Source organism: Cnephaeus nilssonii (genome assembly GCF_951640355.1).
Source record: "Cnephaeus nilssonii genome assembly, chromosome: 3".
Lineage (NCBI taxonomy): Eukaryota > Metazoa > Chordata > Mammalia > Chiroptera > Vespertilionidae > Cnephaeus > Cnephaeus nilssonii.
This window is the reverse complement of record NC_137074.1, coordinates 36147750-36165363: the sequence shown is the minus strand read 5'-3', so window position 1 is coordinate 36165363 and position 17614 is coordinate 36147750. Positions and strand designations below refer to the sequence as shown.

Genomic DNA, 17614 nt, shown 5'->3' with positions numbered 1-17614 from the left:
TAAGAGGAAAAAAACATTCTGATATAAAGAACAACCTAATATTAATCTCCAAAATTAATGAAGCCTTTTCTGCAGTATACTAACTACTGAAAAGGTCACATGCAGACATAGTGACCTTTATAGCTATCATGCTCATTAGGGAAAACTGCTCCTCCTTCTCCCAGGAACAGACTAAATGTAACCTTGGTAACCTGGGAGGTTTTTTTCCTTAAATACCTGTTGTTTTTTGTTTGACGGGGTTTTTTGTTTTGTTTTTTTCTCAGGCCTGGGCTTCCTTGCAAACATTGCTAGTAAAAATGCTTTTCTATCGGTATAAGTTTTTTTGCTGTTGAGTTGGAGGGGTTCCTTATATGTTTTTGGAAATTAACCCTATATTGGATAAGTTTTCTTCTCCATTTTGTAGGGTTGCCTTTTTATTTTACTTTACTGATTGTTTCCTTTGCTGTGTGGAAGCTTTTTAATTTTATGTAGTCTCGGTCTTTTTTTGCTTTTGTTGCCTATGCTCTGGTGTCATACATGAATCATATTTTATTTGTAAGTCACTTATCTATTTTCTCTGTTGCAAAATGTTTTCTGATTTTAAATTCTAAGAGCAAGTTATAATGTTAATCTTTTATTTAATGGACAGCATAAAAACTAATACCTTAAACATTTTAGAAACATCACCTAAGGAGTTTATTGAGTTACTAGAGGCCCGGTGCACAAATTGGTGCATGGGTGGGGGTCCCTCTGGGTGGCCTGCAGGGATCGGACCGAAACCCCCAGTCCAACACCGCCGGCAGCTCCTACCTGCTGCTCCTGCTCATCCTGGCCCCACTGTGCCTGCCACGGGCTTGCGCCCAATCAGTCCCAATCCGGAGAGGCTCGTGCTGCCACAGCAGCGCTCGCCAGCCATGAGCCCTGCATCTGGCACCCTCCCAAAGGGAGTGGCCTGCAGGATTGGGCTGAAACCGGCTCTCCGACATTCCCAAGGGGTCCTGGATTGCTAGAGGGTGCAGGCCAGGCTGAGGGACCCCACCGGTGCATGATTGGGCCAGGGAGGGACCAGGGGAGGGCTCCAGGGCATGTCCAGCCCATCTCACTCAGTCCCAATTGCCAGACGCCAGCAGCAAGCTAACCTACCAGTCAGAGCATCTGCCCCCTGGTGGTCAGTGCACGTCATAGCAACTGGTCGACCAGTTGACTATCTGCCCCCTGGTGGTCATGCATGTCATAGTGAGCAGTTGAGCAGCCTTAGCAGATCATGAGCATATTATGCTTTGATTGGTTGTTTGGTTGTTCTGCCATTCTGTCTGTTTGCATGTACCTTTTATTATTATAGGACTAGAGGCCCGGTGCATAAAATTTGTGCATGGGGGGGGGTTGCCCGTCAGCCCAGCCTGCACCCTCTCCAATCTGGGATCCCTCTCACAATCAAGGACTGCTGGCTCCCAACTGCTCGCCTGCCTGCCTTCCTGATTGCCCCTAACTGCCCTCCCCTGCATGCCTGGGTCCCCCCCAACTGCCCTTCCCTGCAGGCCCGGTCGCCCACAACTTCCCTCCTCTGCCGGCCTGGTCACCCCTAACTGCCCTCCCCTGAAGGCTTGATTGCCCCCAACTGCCCCCCCTTGCAGGCCTGGTCCCTCCCAACTGTTCTCCCCTGCTGGCCTGATCGCCCCCAACTGCCCTCTCTTGCAGGCCTGGTCCCTCCCAACTGCCGTCCCCTGCTGGCCATCTTGCAGCGGCCATCTTGTGTGTTGGAGTGATGGCCAATTTGCATATTATTCTTTTATTAGATAGGCTAGAGGCCTGGTGCACAGGTGGGGGCCGGCTGGTTTGCCCTGAAGGGTGTCCAGGATCAGGGTGGGGGTTCCCTTGGGGCATGGGGCGGCCTGGGTGAGGGGCCTGTGGTGGTTTGCAGGCCGGCCACACACACCCAGTGACCCAAGTGGAGGCCCTGGTATCTGAGATTTATTTATCTTCTATAATTGAAACTTTGTAGCCTTGAACGCAGTCCAGGGCTGCGGGAGGCTTGGCTTCCTCCATCGCTGGGGGCAACTCAAGCCTCCTGCTCTCTCCAGCTCAGTGGCTGCCACCATTTTTGTTGGGATTTATTTATCTTCTATAATTGAAACTTTGTAGCCTTGAGCGCAGGCCAGGGCTGTGGGAGGCTTGGCTTCCTCCATTTCCAGGGAAACCCAAGTCTCTGCTCTCTCTTGGTTGGGTTAATTTGCATACTCATTCCTGATTGGCTGGTGGGCGTGGCTGGTGGGCATAGCGCATGTTTTTCTTTTATTAGTGTAGATACCATCTGCATCTATCAGAAGTAATCTTAGAACTACAGTTAATTCAGTCCTGAAGCCTCACAATAGAGAATATTTGGAAAGAACTGTCATTTTTAAAAGAGAAAATGTGAAGTATATTCTACATTTTAGTTTATTTCCAAATAGTCCCTGTTTTCTATAAACATTGTTTTGGTTATAGCACTTATATTTTGAATTGTCAAGGTAGTGTTTTAAATGTACCTTTTGTATGGAAAAGTAATTTCATACATATTTCTTTTTTGCTTAGATATGGAGTATGAAACAAGACAATTGTGTCCATGATTTGCAAGCACATAATAAAGAAATTTATACTATCAAGTGGAGTCCAACAGGACCAGGGACAAATAATCCAAATGCCAACCTTATGTTAGCAAGGTAATATTTATGTCTTACTCTTCCTTTTATGAGTCTTCTACAAATGCAACTTCTAATAAATATGACAGAAAATTAGGGGAAGATTCCATGAAGTGGGAATGTATCCTGCAAAGAATATATGTATATATATTTAAATGGGAAATTTTAAACGGAGTTTTATTATTTCAAGTCATAATGGATGTTTTTGTCTGGAGGTATCAAATATTTGCTGGTGATTGTTATCCAAGTAATTGAGGCACAGTGCAATAATTTCTTCAGCATTTAAAGGAATCTATAAAGTTAAAAATATAGTCAATAGAGTGTTCAAAACCCTGGATTAATATAAAGGAATTATTTAAAGAGCAAAGGAATACAGTGAATTAGTTCATTTATGTGCTTCAATTCAGGGACCTGGGGATGCCCTGAAGCTGCCTTTTCTCATTATAGATTGGTTTCCCGAACACTTTCTTTCTAACAGCCCAGTCTGCTTCTCATGAGGAATTTGTGCTGGCTGTTAGGAATGGATGAATATTGTATATTGGGGGTGGACTGAGAGTATTTCATTACTTATAAAATAACATTTTTTCCTCCCTGTCAGTGCATCCTTTGACTCTACTGTTAGATTATGGGATGTAGACCGAGGAATTTGCATCCATACCTTGACAAAACACCAAGAGCCTGTGTACAGTGTAGCTTTCAGTCCTGATGGCAGGTATCTGGCAAGTGGTTCTTTTGACAAATGTGTGCACATCTGGAACACACAGGTATGTCTATATGTCTGTATAAGAATAGTCAAGTACTCTCATATTCAGTAAGAAGCATTAGCCTGTACATATAATTTCCTTTTGGGTTGTCATTCCTTTTGTGCCCTGAATTCAGTTCTTGTTTTTAAATGAATACTTAAAAAAAAAAAATTACAGCTAATTAAAGATGGAAACCAACTGAAGTTATATTTTCATGATATGGACCAGATTTTAGAAACAACTTTAGATTCTTCATTTTATTTTTTCCAGTACTTTTGCAGACCTAAAATGTGAGAGTTTAAGGTGCATTTTTTAAATAATATAGGTGTTTTTTTCTAAAAAGATTGTCTTTGAAAAACCTATATGAGCAGTGAAAATGTACTAAAGGACACGATATTATGACTGAACACAATGTAACAAACTTAAACCTCTACTACCATTTAGGGACAGTGCTATAGAGCGTCTTTCCTAAAAGTGGAGAAAATAGCCTGTTTGTTGCTTTTCTTTTTTATTTTTTTTAATCTTTTTAGTATTTTAGTTTGTATTCTACATATACTGTTTCTTTTTTTCTGTTACTTTTTTTTTTAATTGATTTAAGAGAGAGAGAGACATCCATTTGTTGTTCCACTTATTTATGCATTCATTGATTGCTACTTGTATGTGCCCTGACGGGGGATCAAACCCTCAACCTTGACATATTAGAATGACCACTAACCAACTGAGCTACCTATCCAGGGCCATACAGTTTCTTTAATAGCAGTCATTTAACTCCCATGATCCAGCTATTCACTGGTTTAGTACAGCCACAGTAAGTTATTATGGTCTATTTCTCTTTGTATTACTCTCCATTGCTTCTGGTTAGACTATTTTGCTTAAGTCATCATTTTCAAGTGTTTTGTTTTTGTTTTTCCTTGTCCGAGGCTATGTTTTTTATTGATTTTTAGAAGTGAGAGAGAGAGAGAAACATTGATGTGAGAGTGAAACATTGATTGGTTGCTTCCCATACATGCCCCAACAGTGAATCAAACTGCAGTCTTTTGGTGTATTGGACGGTGCTCCACCTAACAGCCACCCATCCATGGCTCAAGTATTATTTTTGATTAAGTTACTCATTCAGGTGGTCTTCCCCCCAAAAACCAAAACATTGTAAAAGGTATACACTGAGAACTTTTGCTCCCATTTCTGTCTTGATCCCCCTACAGGCAACTGTTTTTATTAGTTTTTGTTGTCGTCTCGAGGTGTGTGTGTGTGTGTGTATGTAAAAGCAATACGATTCTTTCATTTTATACTTTCACTATTTTGTTGTTACATTTATATTTTTAACTCCCTGGGAATTGGTTTTTTATATATGGTGTGAGCTAGAGTTCTAATTTTATCTTAGAAGATGGATAACCAGTTATGTCAGTACAATTTATTGTCCCTTTAATGTTTCATAATACCACTTCTTTCATATATGAAGTTCTTGTGTGATTTATTCATAGATGCTATTGTATATTCCTGTATCATTAGCATAGCTTTAATAACTATAACTTTGTAAGTCCCTCTAATTACGTATTTTTCCCCTTCAGTAAGGTTTTATAATTTCTTTATAACGACTTTCATTTTTCCAAATTTATTCTGAGGTGTTTTATGGATTTTATTGTTAACCACAGATATCTTTAAAAAATATATATTCCTTTTATTTACTGGTTGTTGCTCGTGTTGGAACATTATGGATTTTGGCACATTACTGTGCTCTCTGTCTACTAGTTCATTTCCTCTTGGCTTTCCTTTCACATTACTCTTTCTGTTGTGACCGAATAGCAAAGGCTTTTTAGATACAATCTATGGATAATTTGTCTGTTGTATACCTTTTCAATCACTCATTTACTCTAGTGTGAGAAAATCAATTCCATGAAATTTGGGTATAGGACTTGAGAGTTCTAATGGCAGATACTGATTGGTTTTTAAGGGCATTTGAGCAGCTACCCGTGCTGTTTTGTTGTATCACTGTTATGTACCAAAAATGTCATTTTACATTAAGTTTGAAAATAGTAAAATGCATCTAATGAGTTTTTAGTGTAGGAGACAGTCGTTATCCTTTTTATCATATATGCATGTAGTTCTTTTCTTTCATTACTTGGGTGATAGGTTACCTAAGCATTTGACAGGTAAATTGTTGAAATCTGGTCTGAATGTACATATAGATTTGAGTAGATGCTGATGATCTATTAACCTTTGTTAATGTCATAGCTCTGGCTTTTGACCATGCTATTTTGGTTCAATTATAGCTTAATTCAAGCTTAGAAATTGGTCAGTACTTTTAAAAGAAAGTTTTTGTTTTCTTACCCCAAAGTTGACTGTTCTATAGATTTTACTTTTTATATATCAGCAGATTTTAGATTTTGTTGGTACCACTTCTTTCTCTTCTAATTACTTGTAGATATTCAAGACCTGTATTCATACTTGTTAATTAATCTCTTAAATTGTTAGAAATTTTAGGTAGGAAAAGAAAAATTAGGAAGCAGTAGAGCCTTCCCAGTGTGATCAGTCTTGGCAGTGCATCTGTGGTTTCTGAAGTATTTCCAGACACACTGTGAAGAGGAAAGCAAGGAAAAACAGACTTTCTAGTGATATACTTGGGTTAGCTATCTGGGAGGTATTTACAAGGTACATGTCTGCTAACGTGTTCTTTTTAGGAAGGCCTGCTCCCTCTCGTTTGGCCTGTTAGGCTGCTTTAAAGCTGAGAGATGCCATCCTGTTTGTCAGGGCAGAACACCAGAAGCATATTTTTCATTGTCCATTTTCTCCCAGCAGAACCTCTGACCTTTGCCCTATTAATGACTGGTTTCTTAAGACAGTACATTTTTTGTGTTTTAATTAATCAGTGGCAGCTGAATGATGATTATTCCTCTTGCTGAAGGAATAAAATAATTTAATTATACTTATGATTCAGCTAATTTGATAATGAGATTATTAATGTTCCTAGTTATACTTTTTAAGAATTCGAGAATTGTGTATGTATATTTTTTTAGCTTCTTTCATAACTCCTATAGCTTAGGGGTCTATTCTAATATGGAATTTTACTTAATATGGAATACCTAACAGACTCACACTACAATTGTCTTTACAAGTTGGCCAAACTCATGTAGCTTTTAGTAACATCATCAAAAGTTTAAGTCATACATTGGATGTTCACTTCTAACCATTGTTAATTGTGTCAGAGAGGCCAAAGGTGCCTTAGCTAAGAATGGTTATCAGTTCTGGAGAAACTGACTGTGAATGATCTGTTGAGAGCAGATTAGTGTTCTCTTTTTATGAAAGGATCTTCAAATCACTCTTCTAGTATTTTAGAGCTTGTATTTATTTTGGAGTTAAATCTAAATCCTACCTTTGATTGCTAGAAATGAAGCCTGATAATATTTTTACCTCAGTATGTTAGTATTTATAAAATTTTGTTTTTCATATTTTTAGACAGGTGCTCTAGTTCACAGCTACAGGGGAACAGGTGGAATTTTTGAAGTTTGCTGGAATGCAGCAGGAGACAAGGTTGGAGCCAGTGCATCAGATGGTTCAGTAAGTATAATACAGTATTTCCAGAGGGTGTGTGTGTGTAAACATAGTGAATACATGTGGCTTAGTGTTCTCTTCAAAATAAATTTTATGATATGGTATTGATCTTTTTTACTGAAAGCTGTATATTTTTCATGCTCGTTTCATAAAAAAAAAAGTAAACAAATTTTGTACTACCTTTGCCAAAAAGAGTGTTCATAATCAAGAAATTGATAGTTATTTTTTAAATCAAGCTTCCTTAGTGAAATTAGGAATAGCAGGATACCACTATGAGAGATTTGAATTTTCATTGCCTATTTCTACTTTCTCTTCCCTGCAGAAGAGTGTTGGTGGCCAGGGAAGGGGGAATAGAGGCAGTTGAGTCCTGCATTTGAGGAATATGTGATACTGAGAGACTTTTCAGGGTGAGGTTGGCCAACTCTTTACAGGAATATGAGTTAATGACTTCTGAAGCTCTGAAAGCAAAGGGAAGATGGGTAGGGGACAGCCATTAGCTGTTTACTGAAGCTGTAGTTTAATATAATCTGTAGTATGTTTTGTTAAGACCCAAAAGATAGGAAATGGTTTATTTTGAGCATTTTTTTAACTCCTTTTATTTATTTATTTTTATTGATTTCAGAGAGGTAGGGAGAGGGAATAGAGAGATGGAAACATCAATGATGAGAGAGAATAATTAATTGGCTGCCTCCTACAGGCCCCCTACTGGGGATTGAGCCTGCAACCCGGGCATGTGCCCTTGACTGAAATTGAACCTGGGACCCTTCAGTCCGCAGGCAGACGCTCTATCCACTGAACCAAACTGTCTAGGGTTATTTTGAGCATTTTTTTACTTCTTAGTTAGCAGAGAGTAAATCTTCAAAATGTTAGCCACGGTTCTGCCTCTGTAGTGTTAGCCCGTCATTGTTTCCTCCCGCTGGATTAGACGATGTATCTGAGTTCTGTTAAGTGCCCATTGCCATGATTATTATTACTTTACCAGCTTTGTGAACTTGGAACCAAGAAATAGATTCCAAGCTGTACTATAGAAAAGTTAAGTTACAGTTGTATAATGAAATTCTTAACACACTGGTTGATTATTTTAATTTCTTACAGGTTTGTGTATTAGACCTTCGGAAATAGCGCTACTAGTTGGAAGCCATGGACCGACTATGAATGTGTACATAGCCAAATTGACTGTCCCTGACCCATGTACTGCTATCGTCCCACTTGAACCATGGCCAGTCCACTACAGCCAAATCTAAAAGAAATATATACATACAGTGTATATACACAAAATTGCACCCTGAAGACGACAGAATTTTGTCACAGCTTGTGAATTCTGTTCACCAAGTGCTGGAATCTAATCTGCTGTGCCCCTAAAATAGCATTTAGAAGTTTTGGATATGAAAAACAGAAGAAAGAAATATGCATTATAAAAGCAGACCATACATGTACCAGTTTTTGGATACTAATGACAGCCTTGTTTCTCCCCTTTGAATCAGCAGACACCATGGATTATATTCTTTTCTTTCCTTCAATAGTTGAGCAGTTTGTATGTACAGAGAAAATGGACTTACAAAAACTTGCAGCAGTAGTTTGTTCTTGCTTTTAAACTTTTGTTTTTGGTTTAGTTTATGGATGCATGAAGTAAGGGAGTGAATCAGTTTCTTGTTTATATTTTTTTCACAATTTACAAAAATTATTAAAAAAATATTTTAATGCATTCTTTTGAAAAGATAAATGTTTGGTACCTTTTATGGCTCCCAGAGCATATATTCAATTGGTGCATGTTGTGGAAGGGGAAATTGGAAATTAATGAAAATATATGACTTTGGTCACGTCAATCTGTAAGACACATCAGTAAAAGGGTATTATGCTCTGTTCTTTTTTGTTTGTTTGTTTTATTTCGTTTTGTTTTATTTTGTGATGTGGCTTAAATGAAGTAGTTTCTATTTTGGGACATATTTCTGCCAATTAAAGACTAGGAGGGCACAAATTTTTTTTAAAAAATACCATAGAGAAGATGCAAAAAAAAGTCTTCGAAAGTTTTGTAGCCATAACTAAATTATGGTTAAAATGTGCACTATTGTAAAAGGAGCAAAGTAGGTTTGGGGTTTTTGTTGTTTGTTTATTTGTTTGTTTTGCTTTGTTTTTTAAGAGATTAAAATGTTTCTGGATAAGGATTAGCTTCTCAAAAGTGTCCATCATTCTGTGTAGAAGCTTAAATATGTAATATAACCAAACTCCAGTATTAAAAATCTCTCATGTTACTTTTCTTTATACAAAGCAAGATAACGGCATATAACACTGCCATTACGTGGCAAAATGTTAGCTATCTTAGTTTAAAAACAATCTTTAAAACAAGACTTGCTTCAAGGTGTTTTTAAATAGCAGTGATTCCTATTTTCTTTTTTAAATGTATAATTGCACTAACTTCCCTGCTGCTCTGATTCTGCATTTGTGGTACTTGTGACTACATTTTTTTTTTCAAATATAGATAGATTTAAGCTGCTATTTTTTTTTTCAGTAATCACTACTATATCATGTCTTTTATTATGTTTATAATATCAAGTATTTTCTTAAGGATGTAGGTATCAGATCAAACCTCCTCTTGTGCTCATGCAACTAAAAGCGAAAATTTAGAGAATTGACCAATGATAGCATGGGGCTGTGTTCGTATGTGTGATTAACAAGTTTTTCCTGGTTAAGGTGAGAAGCCAGAACTGTCAGTTTTGAACAGAACAGTTGTCAAATTTATCTCTCAAAGATTTTAATTAAGGAATCGCTTAGCAAATTTATAACACTATTCCCATTACTAATTATTTGAGGCCTTTACTACTAAAATTTTAACCTCTGTTTTAAGTATAAAGTGATTTAGCCCAAGTAATGCAGCTTTGATTTTCAGCATTTGTTGTTTTGCTATTTTCACATAAGAGCATTGATTGAAGCAAGTCTTGGTTTTACTAAGGTAGGATAGCATTTGCTATTGTTAAAGAAAATAAATACACTTAATTCCATAATACATTGTTATATGTACCCCAGTTGTTGTTAGTGGGGACTATGATACTGTAATAATATTTTTAAAAATTTACATCCAGAGAGGCAGTCATTTATGATGGTTTTGTGCCAGCTGTTTTTAGGGTTTGGATCACATTATAGATACTTAGAACTATTACCCTGTGACTTATGTAGGAAACCTAATATGCTGAGTATCTGGCACTTGAAATCCTGCTTTTATTGCTGGAGGTCCACATCTGTGGTTAACCTCTGTTGTTGTTTTAAAAAAATAAATAAAAATAAAAAAAATCTGTGCAATAATTTTTAAATGTGCTCCCAGGAATAGACACAAATGTTTTGCGTATGTTTAAGCTGCATTTTCCTTTAGCGATGCATTTGTCAATTGCACTGAATTTAAATCTGAAAGTCAGAGGTGATTATTGATAGTACTTTTGTATTTTGATATTGACAATTTATTCATTTGCATACAGTTATTAACTTCTCCCCCAGCTGATTAAAAGATGGTCAAGTAGTTCTGCAGTATAGCTGCCAAATAGCTACATTTTTATGGTATTGTCATCTTTTCTGTTTTTATTTTTTTTATTTTTAGCTGTTTTACTTAAGCATAATAGCCACAATAGGACATATGAAAGATTATAAATACAGAGCTTTATTATCCTGATGTCTTGGGTCTTTTAAGTGTAAACTTTATCTGGAAGGTATCCATTTTGTAGGCTTGGGTTCTTTGTGAGCATACAATTGTTTATTTTTGCTGCTGTTCTCAACATCATCATTGCCTGCTGATGTGCCACGATGCTGCTCCAGTAGATAAAAAGCAGATTGCCTCTAATTTGAGCAGTAACATGATTGTAAGAGACCAAGTTTCACAGCAAGTAAAGTTTTATATTTGAAGTTCTTGCTCATTTTTTTCCGACAACTTATTCCTGAAGTTCAACTGACTCCAGTAGATTTTCTGTGGTATTCATTATATATCATTGTTGTTTAGGCTACTGTTAAGAAGCTTATCATAAGGAAAAATAGAAAGGAAAACTTGAATGAATAGAATATTCACTGATTAAAATAGAATAAAGAGCAGCTGTCACTCCTAAACATCATAAGGGATCTTACTTCTTCTCCATGTAGGAAATCCCCTAAGCTCTTATATTTGATCCAATCCCCATTTCCTGTTGTTGATCAGGTACCATCATTGACGTTCAAATGGCTTTTAGAAGTGGTAACTTTTAATTTCCTGCTAGGTCTTAGAGTGTATTGAATTCTGTTTTAATTATTCTCTAAGTATGTTTTAGGATTAAACCCCTTTTATAGATACTGAAAGTGCCTCCTTTTGTGATGTAAAAAACAAATATGGTGCAAAAGTAATCATAAGATTGAATTACATGAAGGGTGGTTTTGTTTTTGTTTGCTTTTTGACATATAAAAATGTCAAGAGAAAGGCCAAAGATTTGTACATTTTCACTTATAAAGCACTCCTTTTTCCTTAAACTTCTTTCTGTCAAATTAGATTTAATGAGAGAGTACTATTTTTAAGGAGCTGTTTATGTAGAATGATTTTGTTAAGAGTAATGTAAACTATTGAATAGAGGCCTGAAGAGGAGTATGCATTTTTGCTATTTAAAGGAATCACAAATGATCATCCTTATGTGAACAGGAAAAATAAATTTCAAATGTAGTGCTGTTTATCTTCTCAAAACAGTTTTCATTTTCGTAAGTGCATTTGTTCACTTAGATAGAACCTGCATTTATTCTCACATGCTAAGGATGGTACTTGCATTTGGTGAGTTACTGTTGACAGTTTCCACAGAATCCTACTCAGTGGACCAACATTGTGGCATGGCAGCAAATGCCAACATTTTGGGGAATAGCAGCAAATCTACAAGAGACCCTGGTTGGTTTGTGGGTTTATTTGTTTTTTTCCCTTCTGAATCAGCAGGGATGGAAGAAGGGTAGGGAAGTTATGAATTATTACTCCTTCCCGTAGTAGCTCTGAAGTGTCACATTCAATATCTGTTTTGTTTTAACATGATTCTAGTTAATGTAGAGGAGAGAGAAAACAGGAAGCGTTCACTTTTTAAAATACACTGATTTAGAAATTTGATGTCTTATATCAGTAGTTCTGAAGTATTAGTAGCATTCTTTATTTCTGCCTTTATGTTGACAGTGTTGAAGCAGGGTGAATAACTGAGGTTTTTTTTTTTTTTTTTTCTTTCTAGTAAGCTGTTTCATGATGTTTTCTTTGGATTTTTGGATAAGTTCAAAAAAACATTCTGCATGTTATATCTAGTCTGATGTACTTATCCATCTCATTAAAAACAAAAACACAGACTGCATTTTGTAGCTCTGTAATCCCTAAATACAGAAGTGATTTTCTTCTTTCCTGACTTTGACATTGTAGTTGTAATGTTCTAATTTTGATTTTTACAAATCCTTTGGGTCTAATTCTGTGAGCCTACCTATAGCACTGGATTAAAATGTCTGCATCATTTCTTTAGTTATCCAGTTAACTTTAAAACTGTTGTAAAAGTGTAAACCAGCCCATGACAGTTTTTTGTACATGTTGAAGAACTTTATTGTTCAGTTTTCATGATTATTGTGTAAGGAAGACTGATTATAGATGTTCTATGCTGTCCTGGACCATGTTAGTTACACTTACGATGTATTTTGGTTCCACATCACAATGATTTGTCCCCAATGACCCTTTATCCTTTCTAGGCACATTTTTTGTTGTTGTTGTTGTTGCAGTTCCCCTTTGCATTGTATTGCTTTGACAACTGTAATTTGAATCAGATCTGAAAGAGGTCCAGAATAAAATATATTTTGATATTATGTTGGCTGTGTACATATATAAAACCTTTGATATCTATGTAGTTTGTATAGACTATTTAGTCAAAGAGAGGGATGCTATTTCTTGTTTACAATTTCTTGTTTACACTTTAATTGCATTTACTCCTCCAATGTTCTATTGTAGAATAAACTTTTTTGCTCTGAGTTAGCCTTCATAACAAATTACATGTCTGTTCTCTCCCATACTGGTGTTCCTAATTGTAACAACTGCCATAAGAACCCAAACCACTGTTTTCATAAATATATTGTTTTCTAAGATACATAGGTTACAGTAAGCCCTTAGATAAAATTACAAATTTTACTATTTTATTACTTCTCGCCAGAGATTAGATTTTTTAAATGAAGGGTTACTTACTATTTTTATTAAAAATAGAGCATTTAATCAGCTAAGGAATAATTCTGAATTATTTTGAAAATAATTATTGTACTTAAAGGACATTGTTTCACATAATCAAACTAAAGGAGACCTCAGATTCATTTGCTTGATTTTTAGGACAGGATGCTCAACTTTCTTAATGACATTTTTTCTGCATATAAACCTATTTAGTAATTTCCTCTTTAGTTGCTTATATTGCTAACAAAACTTATAATCTATAAGGAAAGATACTAGGCACCTTCCAGTTTTAATTAATCCCAACTCCTTTTAGAGACTTAAAAAGAATCGTGGGTCAAATTTTTTGTTTTGTTTTGTAAAAACTTGTATTCTCCCAGTCTTTTACTTGTCCCTTCCATTTCATTAAGGAGAAACTAATACAGGTATAGCCTTGTCATGTTTTATTAAATGATAAGCTAATGCAGGTTGCTAGAACTTTCTGACAGCCTTTTATTTTCAAAGGGTTAACTTTTATTGCATGGCATAGATTGTTAATATTCTGCATTTTACACTTTTTCAAAAAGTGTTGGTCTACTAAGAATTATAATCTGTAGAAGCTTGAGGTGAAGCTGAAATCAATTTGAGTATTCATAGAAAGGGTTATTTTTTATTTCATAGTTCTTACACTTTATACAGTAGGTCAGATTTCTTACCTGTGATAATACATAGCAGATCAGGTTAAAGTTCACTGTTTCCTCAGTATATTCATCCGCAGATGCAGTGGAAGAAAAGCCACTGTGGATAGTAGTTTTGTGGTACTTTTTCCAGAGCACTCTGTCAACAATGAAATGTTAACCCTATGCTACTTTTTCTGCATGTTTTCAAATGTCATATCGCAATGCTTTGTCCTAACTTGTAATATTTTTGTATAAATTTTTTAGGAGTTCCTTGTAATTTCTTTATAATTTAAAATATATTAAACACAAAGTGTTTAGTAAAGTACAGAAGACAATTAGTAATGTTTTTTGGTTGTTGGGTTTGTATGATCAATTATGCAAACAGTTCACATTTTAAGAACTAGAACCAGTGGGGTGGAATCTACATAGAAAAAGATACCACAATTTTATTTTAAAAACACACAAAACAAACAAAAACACCTTAATAATAGTAAGTAATTCAGTGTCAGAATGGGCTCTACCAGAAATATCTAAAGCAGAGGTTGGAGGGCTACTACTGGATAGGACTCTTTTTCATTCGGGCACTGAATAGAAATGTCAGGAAGTGAAACTCTTGCAGTAAAAATCCAGTCACACTGAACCCAGTCTGAGACCAGACATTTGAAAACATCAGCTTCCAGAAATGCATATGTTCAAATTTAGGGGGTTTTGAAAAATCTGCACATTGTCAGATCCTTTTCCATATAAACTTTTTTTTTTTGAATGATGGAAAGATTTTTAAAAGGAACTCGGCAAACAAATTCTTAACCCTCGGTTAATTATCTGCCCAACTTGGCGAGCAGCATCCCCAAGTAGGGGGCAGAAATGGAGAACTGCACATTCGGGATGGATAGCGTAATAAAGGTCTACCTACAGTGCTAAAATAATTAAAATTGAGTTTAATGTGACATAAAAAATGTAGCTATGTACTATGTCTTTATTGCCAGTGAAGTGGTTGAAATATTTTAGCATATGGAAATAAATCTGTTTGAAGTTGGACAAATATGGTGTTGAAATACGTCTTATGATAAATCACGACTAGAGGTAAGTAAATTTTACTATTTTAGCAATGTTGATAAATCTAGAGTTCATTAAAACCTTTTTAAAAATAAGGTTCCTGCCCTACTAGGTATGTGTGCTGCTCTTAATGCTTTTTTATATACCATTGAAGTACATGTATATACAGAAATTGGAAAATGATAAATTCCCATTTCCAAGCTCCCAATTCCTCCTCAGTTGTAACCACTGTTAATATGTGTCCTTCCAGACATTTTCAATACATGTTTTGTTTTTTTTAATGGGGTTGTAATATTTACTGATTTCAGAAACACTTTTTCGCTGAAATTGTCAGGGGCTATTGTCCTATAAGTACAAGTACTTCCCTATACCACAAAGCAGCGATCTTCAACTGGTGTGCCGCAAGAATTTTTAAAACATGCATTATCTGATTATTTAGTCAGGGGCACGGACCTCTTTTCCCTTAGATTGTCAAATAAAAAAAAAGTGACAACAGCCAACACAATGATAGCCATCCGATGAGAATGATTCAAAATGAGACCTTTTTTTTTGTTAGATCGGCAAAATATGTACTTTTGTGTGGGCTGCAGGATTTTAGTAACCAGTTTATGTGTGCCATGAGATCAAAAGGTTGAAAATCACTGCCATAGAGATTAAGAGCATGAATTCTGCCTGACTGCCTAAGGTGGGTCCCAACTCCACTACTTACTAGTTATTTCACCTAAGGAGTTACTGTCCTGACTTTTCCTGTCTATAGAATAGGACTAGTGGCATGAGGTAGGAGGATCAGAATTGTTCACATACCTGTATTTAAAGCCCTTAGGGAATAGTGTTTGGCTGTGTAAAGTGCACTATATGATACCATAATTTTGATTTTTAATAGTTGTGTTGTATTATACACATTAATTTAGCCCCTATAATGTATACTTAATCACTGTCTCCTATTATAAACAACTAGTGTCCCAGTGCACAGATTTGTGCACATTGAAATTAATTAGAAGAAATATTTTAATATCGCTATTCACATCTTGCTAATGAAAAGAAAATAGGATTCTACCGAGTCTCCTATCTACCTACTCCAGAACTTCTGTGAGGATCAAATGAGATGAGGCACGGGAAAACGCTTCACAAACATTTGGTTAAACTGTAAAATGTTTGCACCTGGCTATAAAGCAAGTCGGGTTCCTAGGCTGAAGAAACTCTAAGAAGGCTAGTCACTAGGGAGAGGAAGCTGGATGTTGCTATGTTATGTCATTACCCAGCGCCCACAGCCACTGTTTTCAGGCTGGGCTGGGCAGTGGACCGCGTTTTGCAGCATGGGGTCTCAGCAGCGTTGGCTGCGATTTGGTGGGTTGTTGCTCCAGGGTGGTAGTGGGGCCTATGTCCCACTTGGGGGAAACCGAGTATTGGTTTGTGAGTGCCAGGTCCAAGATGCCATTTACTTTTATTTTTTTATTTTTAAATATATATTTTATTGGTTTTTTACATAGAGGAAGGGAGAAGGATAGAGAGTTAGAAATATCGATGAGAGAGAAACATCAATCAGCTGCTTCCTGCACACCTCCCATTTGGGATGTGCCCGCAACCAAGGTACATGCCCTTGACCAGAATCGAATCAGGGACCTTTCAGTCTACAGGCCGATGCTCTATCCACTGAGCCAAACCAGTTAGGGCTGCCATTTATTTTTAAACGGCCAGTGTGCATCATGGCAGCTCCTGCATTGAGTGTCTGCCCCCTGGTGGTCAGTGCATGTCATAGTGAGCAGTCGGGCAGATGGACACTTAGCCTTCCTATATAATAAAAACCTAATATGCAAATTGACGTATTGCGAGAACAACCAGTCGCTATGACACACTGACCACCAGGGGGCAGACGCTCAATGCAGGAGCTGCCCCCTGGTGGTCAGTGCGCTCCCAAAGGGGGAGCGCCACTCAGCCAGAAGCCTGGCTCATGGCTGGCGAGTGCAGTGGTGGTGGTGGGAGCCTCTCCTGCCTCTGCTGCAGACGGGCAGTAAGGAGAGAGCGGTCCTGGACTGCAAGAGGGCGCAGGTGGGCTGCCCCCTCCCCCTGCAGTGCACAAATTTTGTGCACCAGGCCTCTAGTCCACACACACACACACACACACACACACACACACACACACACACTAGAGGCCCGGTGCATGAAATTTATGCATGGGTAGGGCCCCTAGGCGTGGCTGGCGATCAGGGCTGATCAGGGCCTTTCTTCCTCCAGCTGCCAGCTGTTGGCCAGGGCCTTCCTTCATTCCGCGCCACCCCCTGGTTGTCAGCGCATGTCATAGCGAACTCCCGAGGGGACAACTTACATATTAGCCTTTCACAATAAAAAATATATATACATATATTTTTACACACACACACATTGTGCGTTAAATAGATATTTGTGTATTTACCAGTTGATTATGATGCAGAGCTCTGGTTAATAGGCACATTCAAAGACTTGCAACTCACCCATTTTCTGGCATTAAATTAATCTGTTATTTCAAAAGGGGTCATTAGGAATTTGTAGAAGGGAAATTTCTTGGGAACAAGAGAATAATTTAGACCAAGATATGACAACCATTTGTCAGGAGTTAGGGAAAACAACTAATTTTTTAAGCCTATGTTACTAGTCACTAAATGTTGACGATATCATTAAGTTTTGGTAAACATGGAAGACAATATTTGCCACAGAGTACATTATATAGGTTAAGTTTAATTGTGTGCTTCATAGAAGTACCAGAATACTTAATGGTCTATACTAATATTGGTGGGAGCT

General features: G+C 37.0%; 1 protein-coding gene across 5 annotated transcripts in view; it reads left to right on the top strand.

The window, feature by feature from the left end:
• The window catches only part of TBL1XR1 (TBL1X/Y related 1), a 164880-nt gene extending 149041 nt beyond the window's left edge, over positions 1–15839 (top strand). For all 5 annotated transcript variants that reach the window (XM_079766446.1, XM_079766447.1, XM_079766445.1 and 2 more), the window contains 4 exons: positions 2551–2678; positions 3256–3421; positions 6854–6955; positions 8045–15839. In XM_079766446.1, the coding sequence (XP_079622572.1) occupies positions 2551–2678; positions 3256–3421; positions 6854–6955; positions 8045–8071 (423 nt within the window). In that variant the 3' untranslated portion in view covers positions 8072–15839. The remainder of the gene's footprint in view (positions 1–2550; positions 2679–3255; positions 3422–6853; positions 6956–8044) is intronic.
• Positions 15840–17614: the final 1775 nt, after the last annotated feature.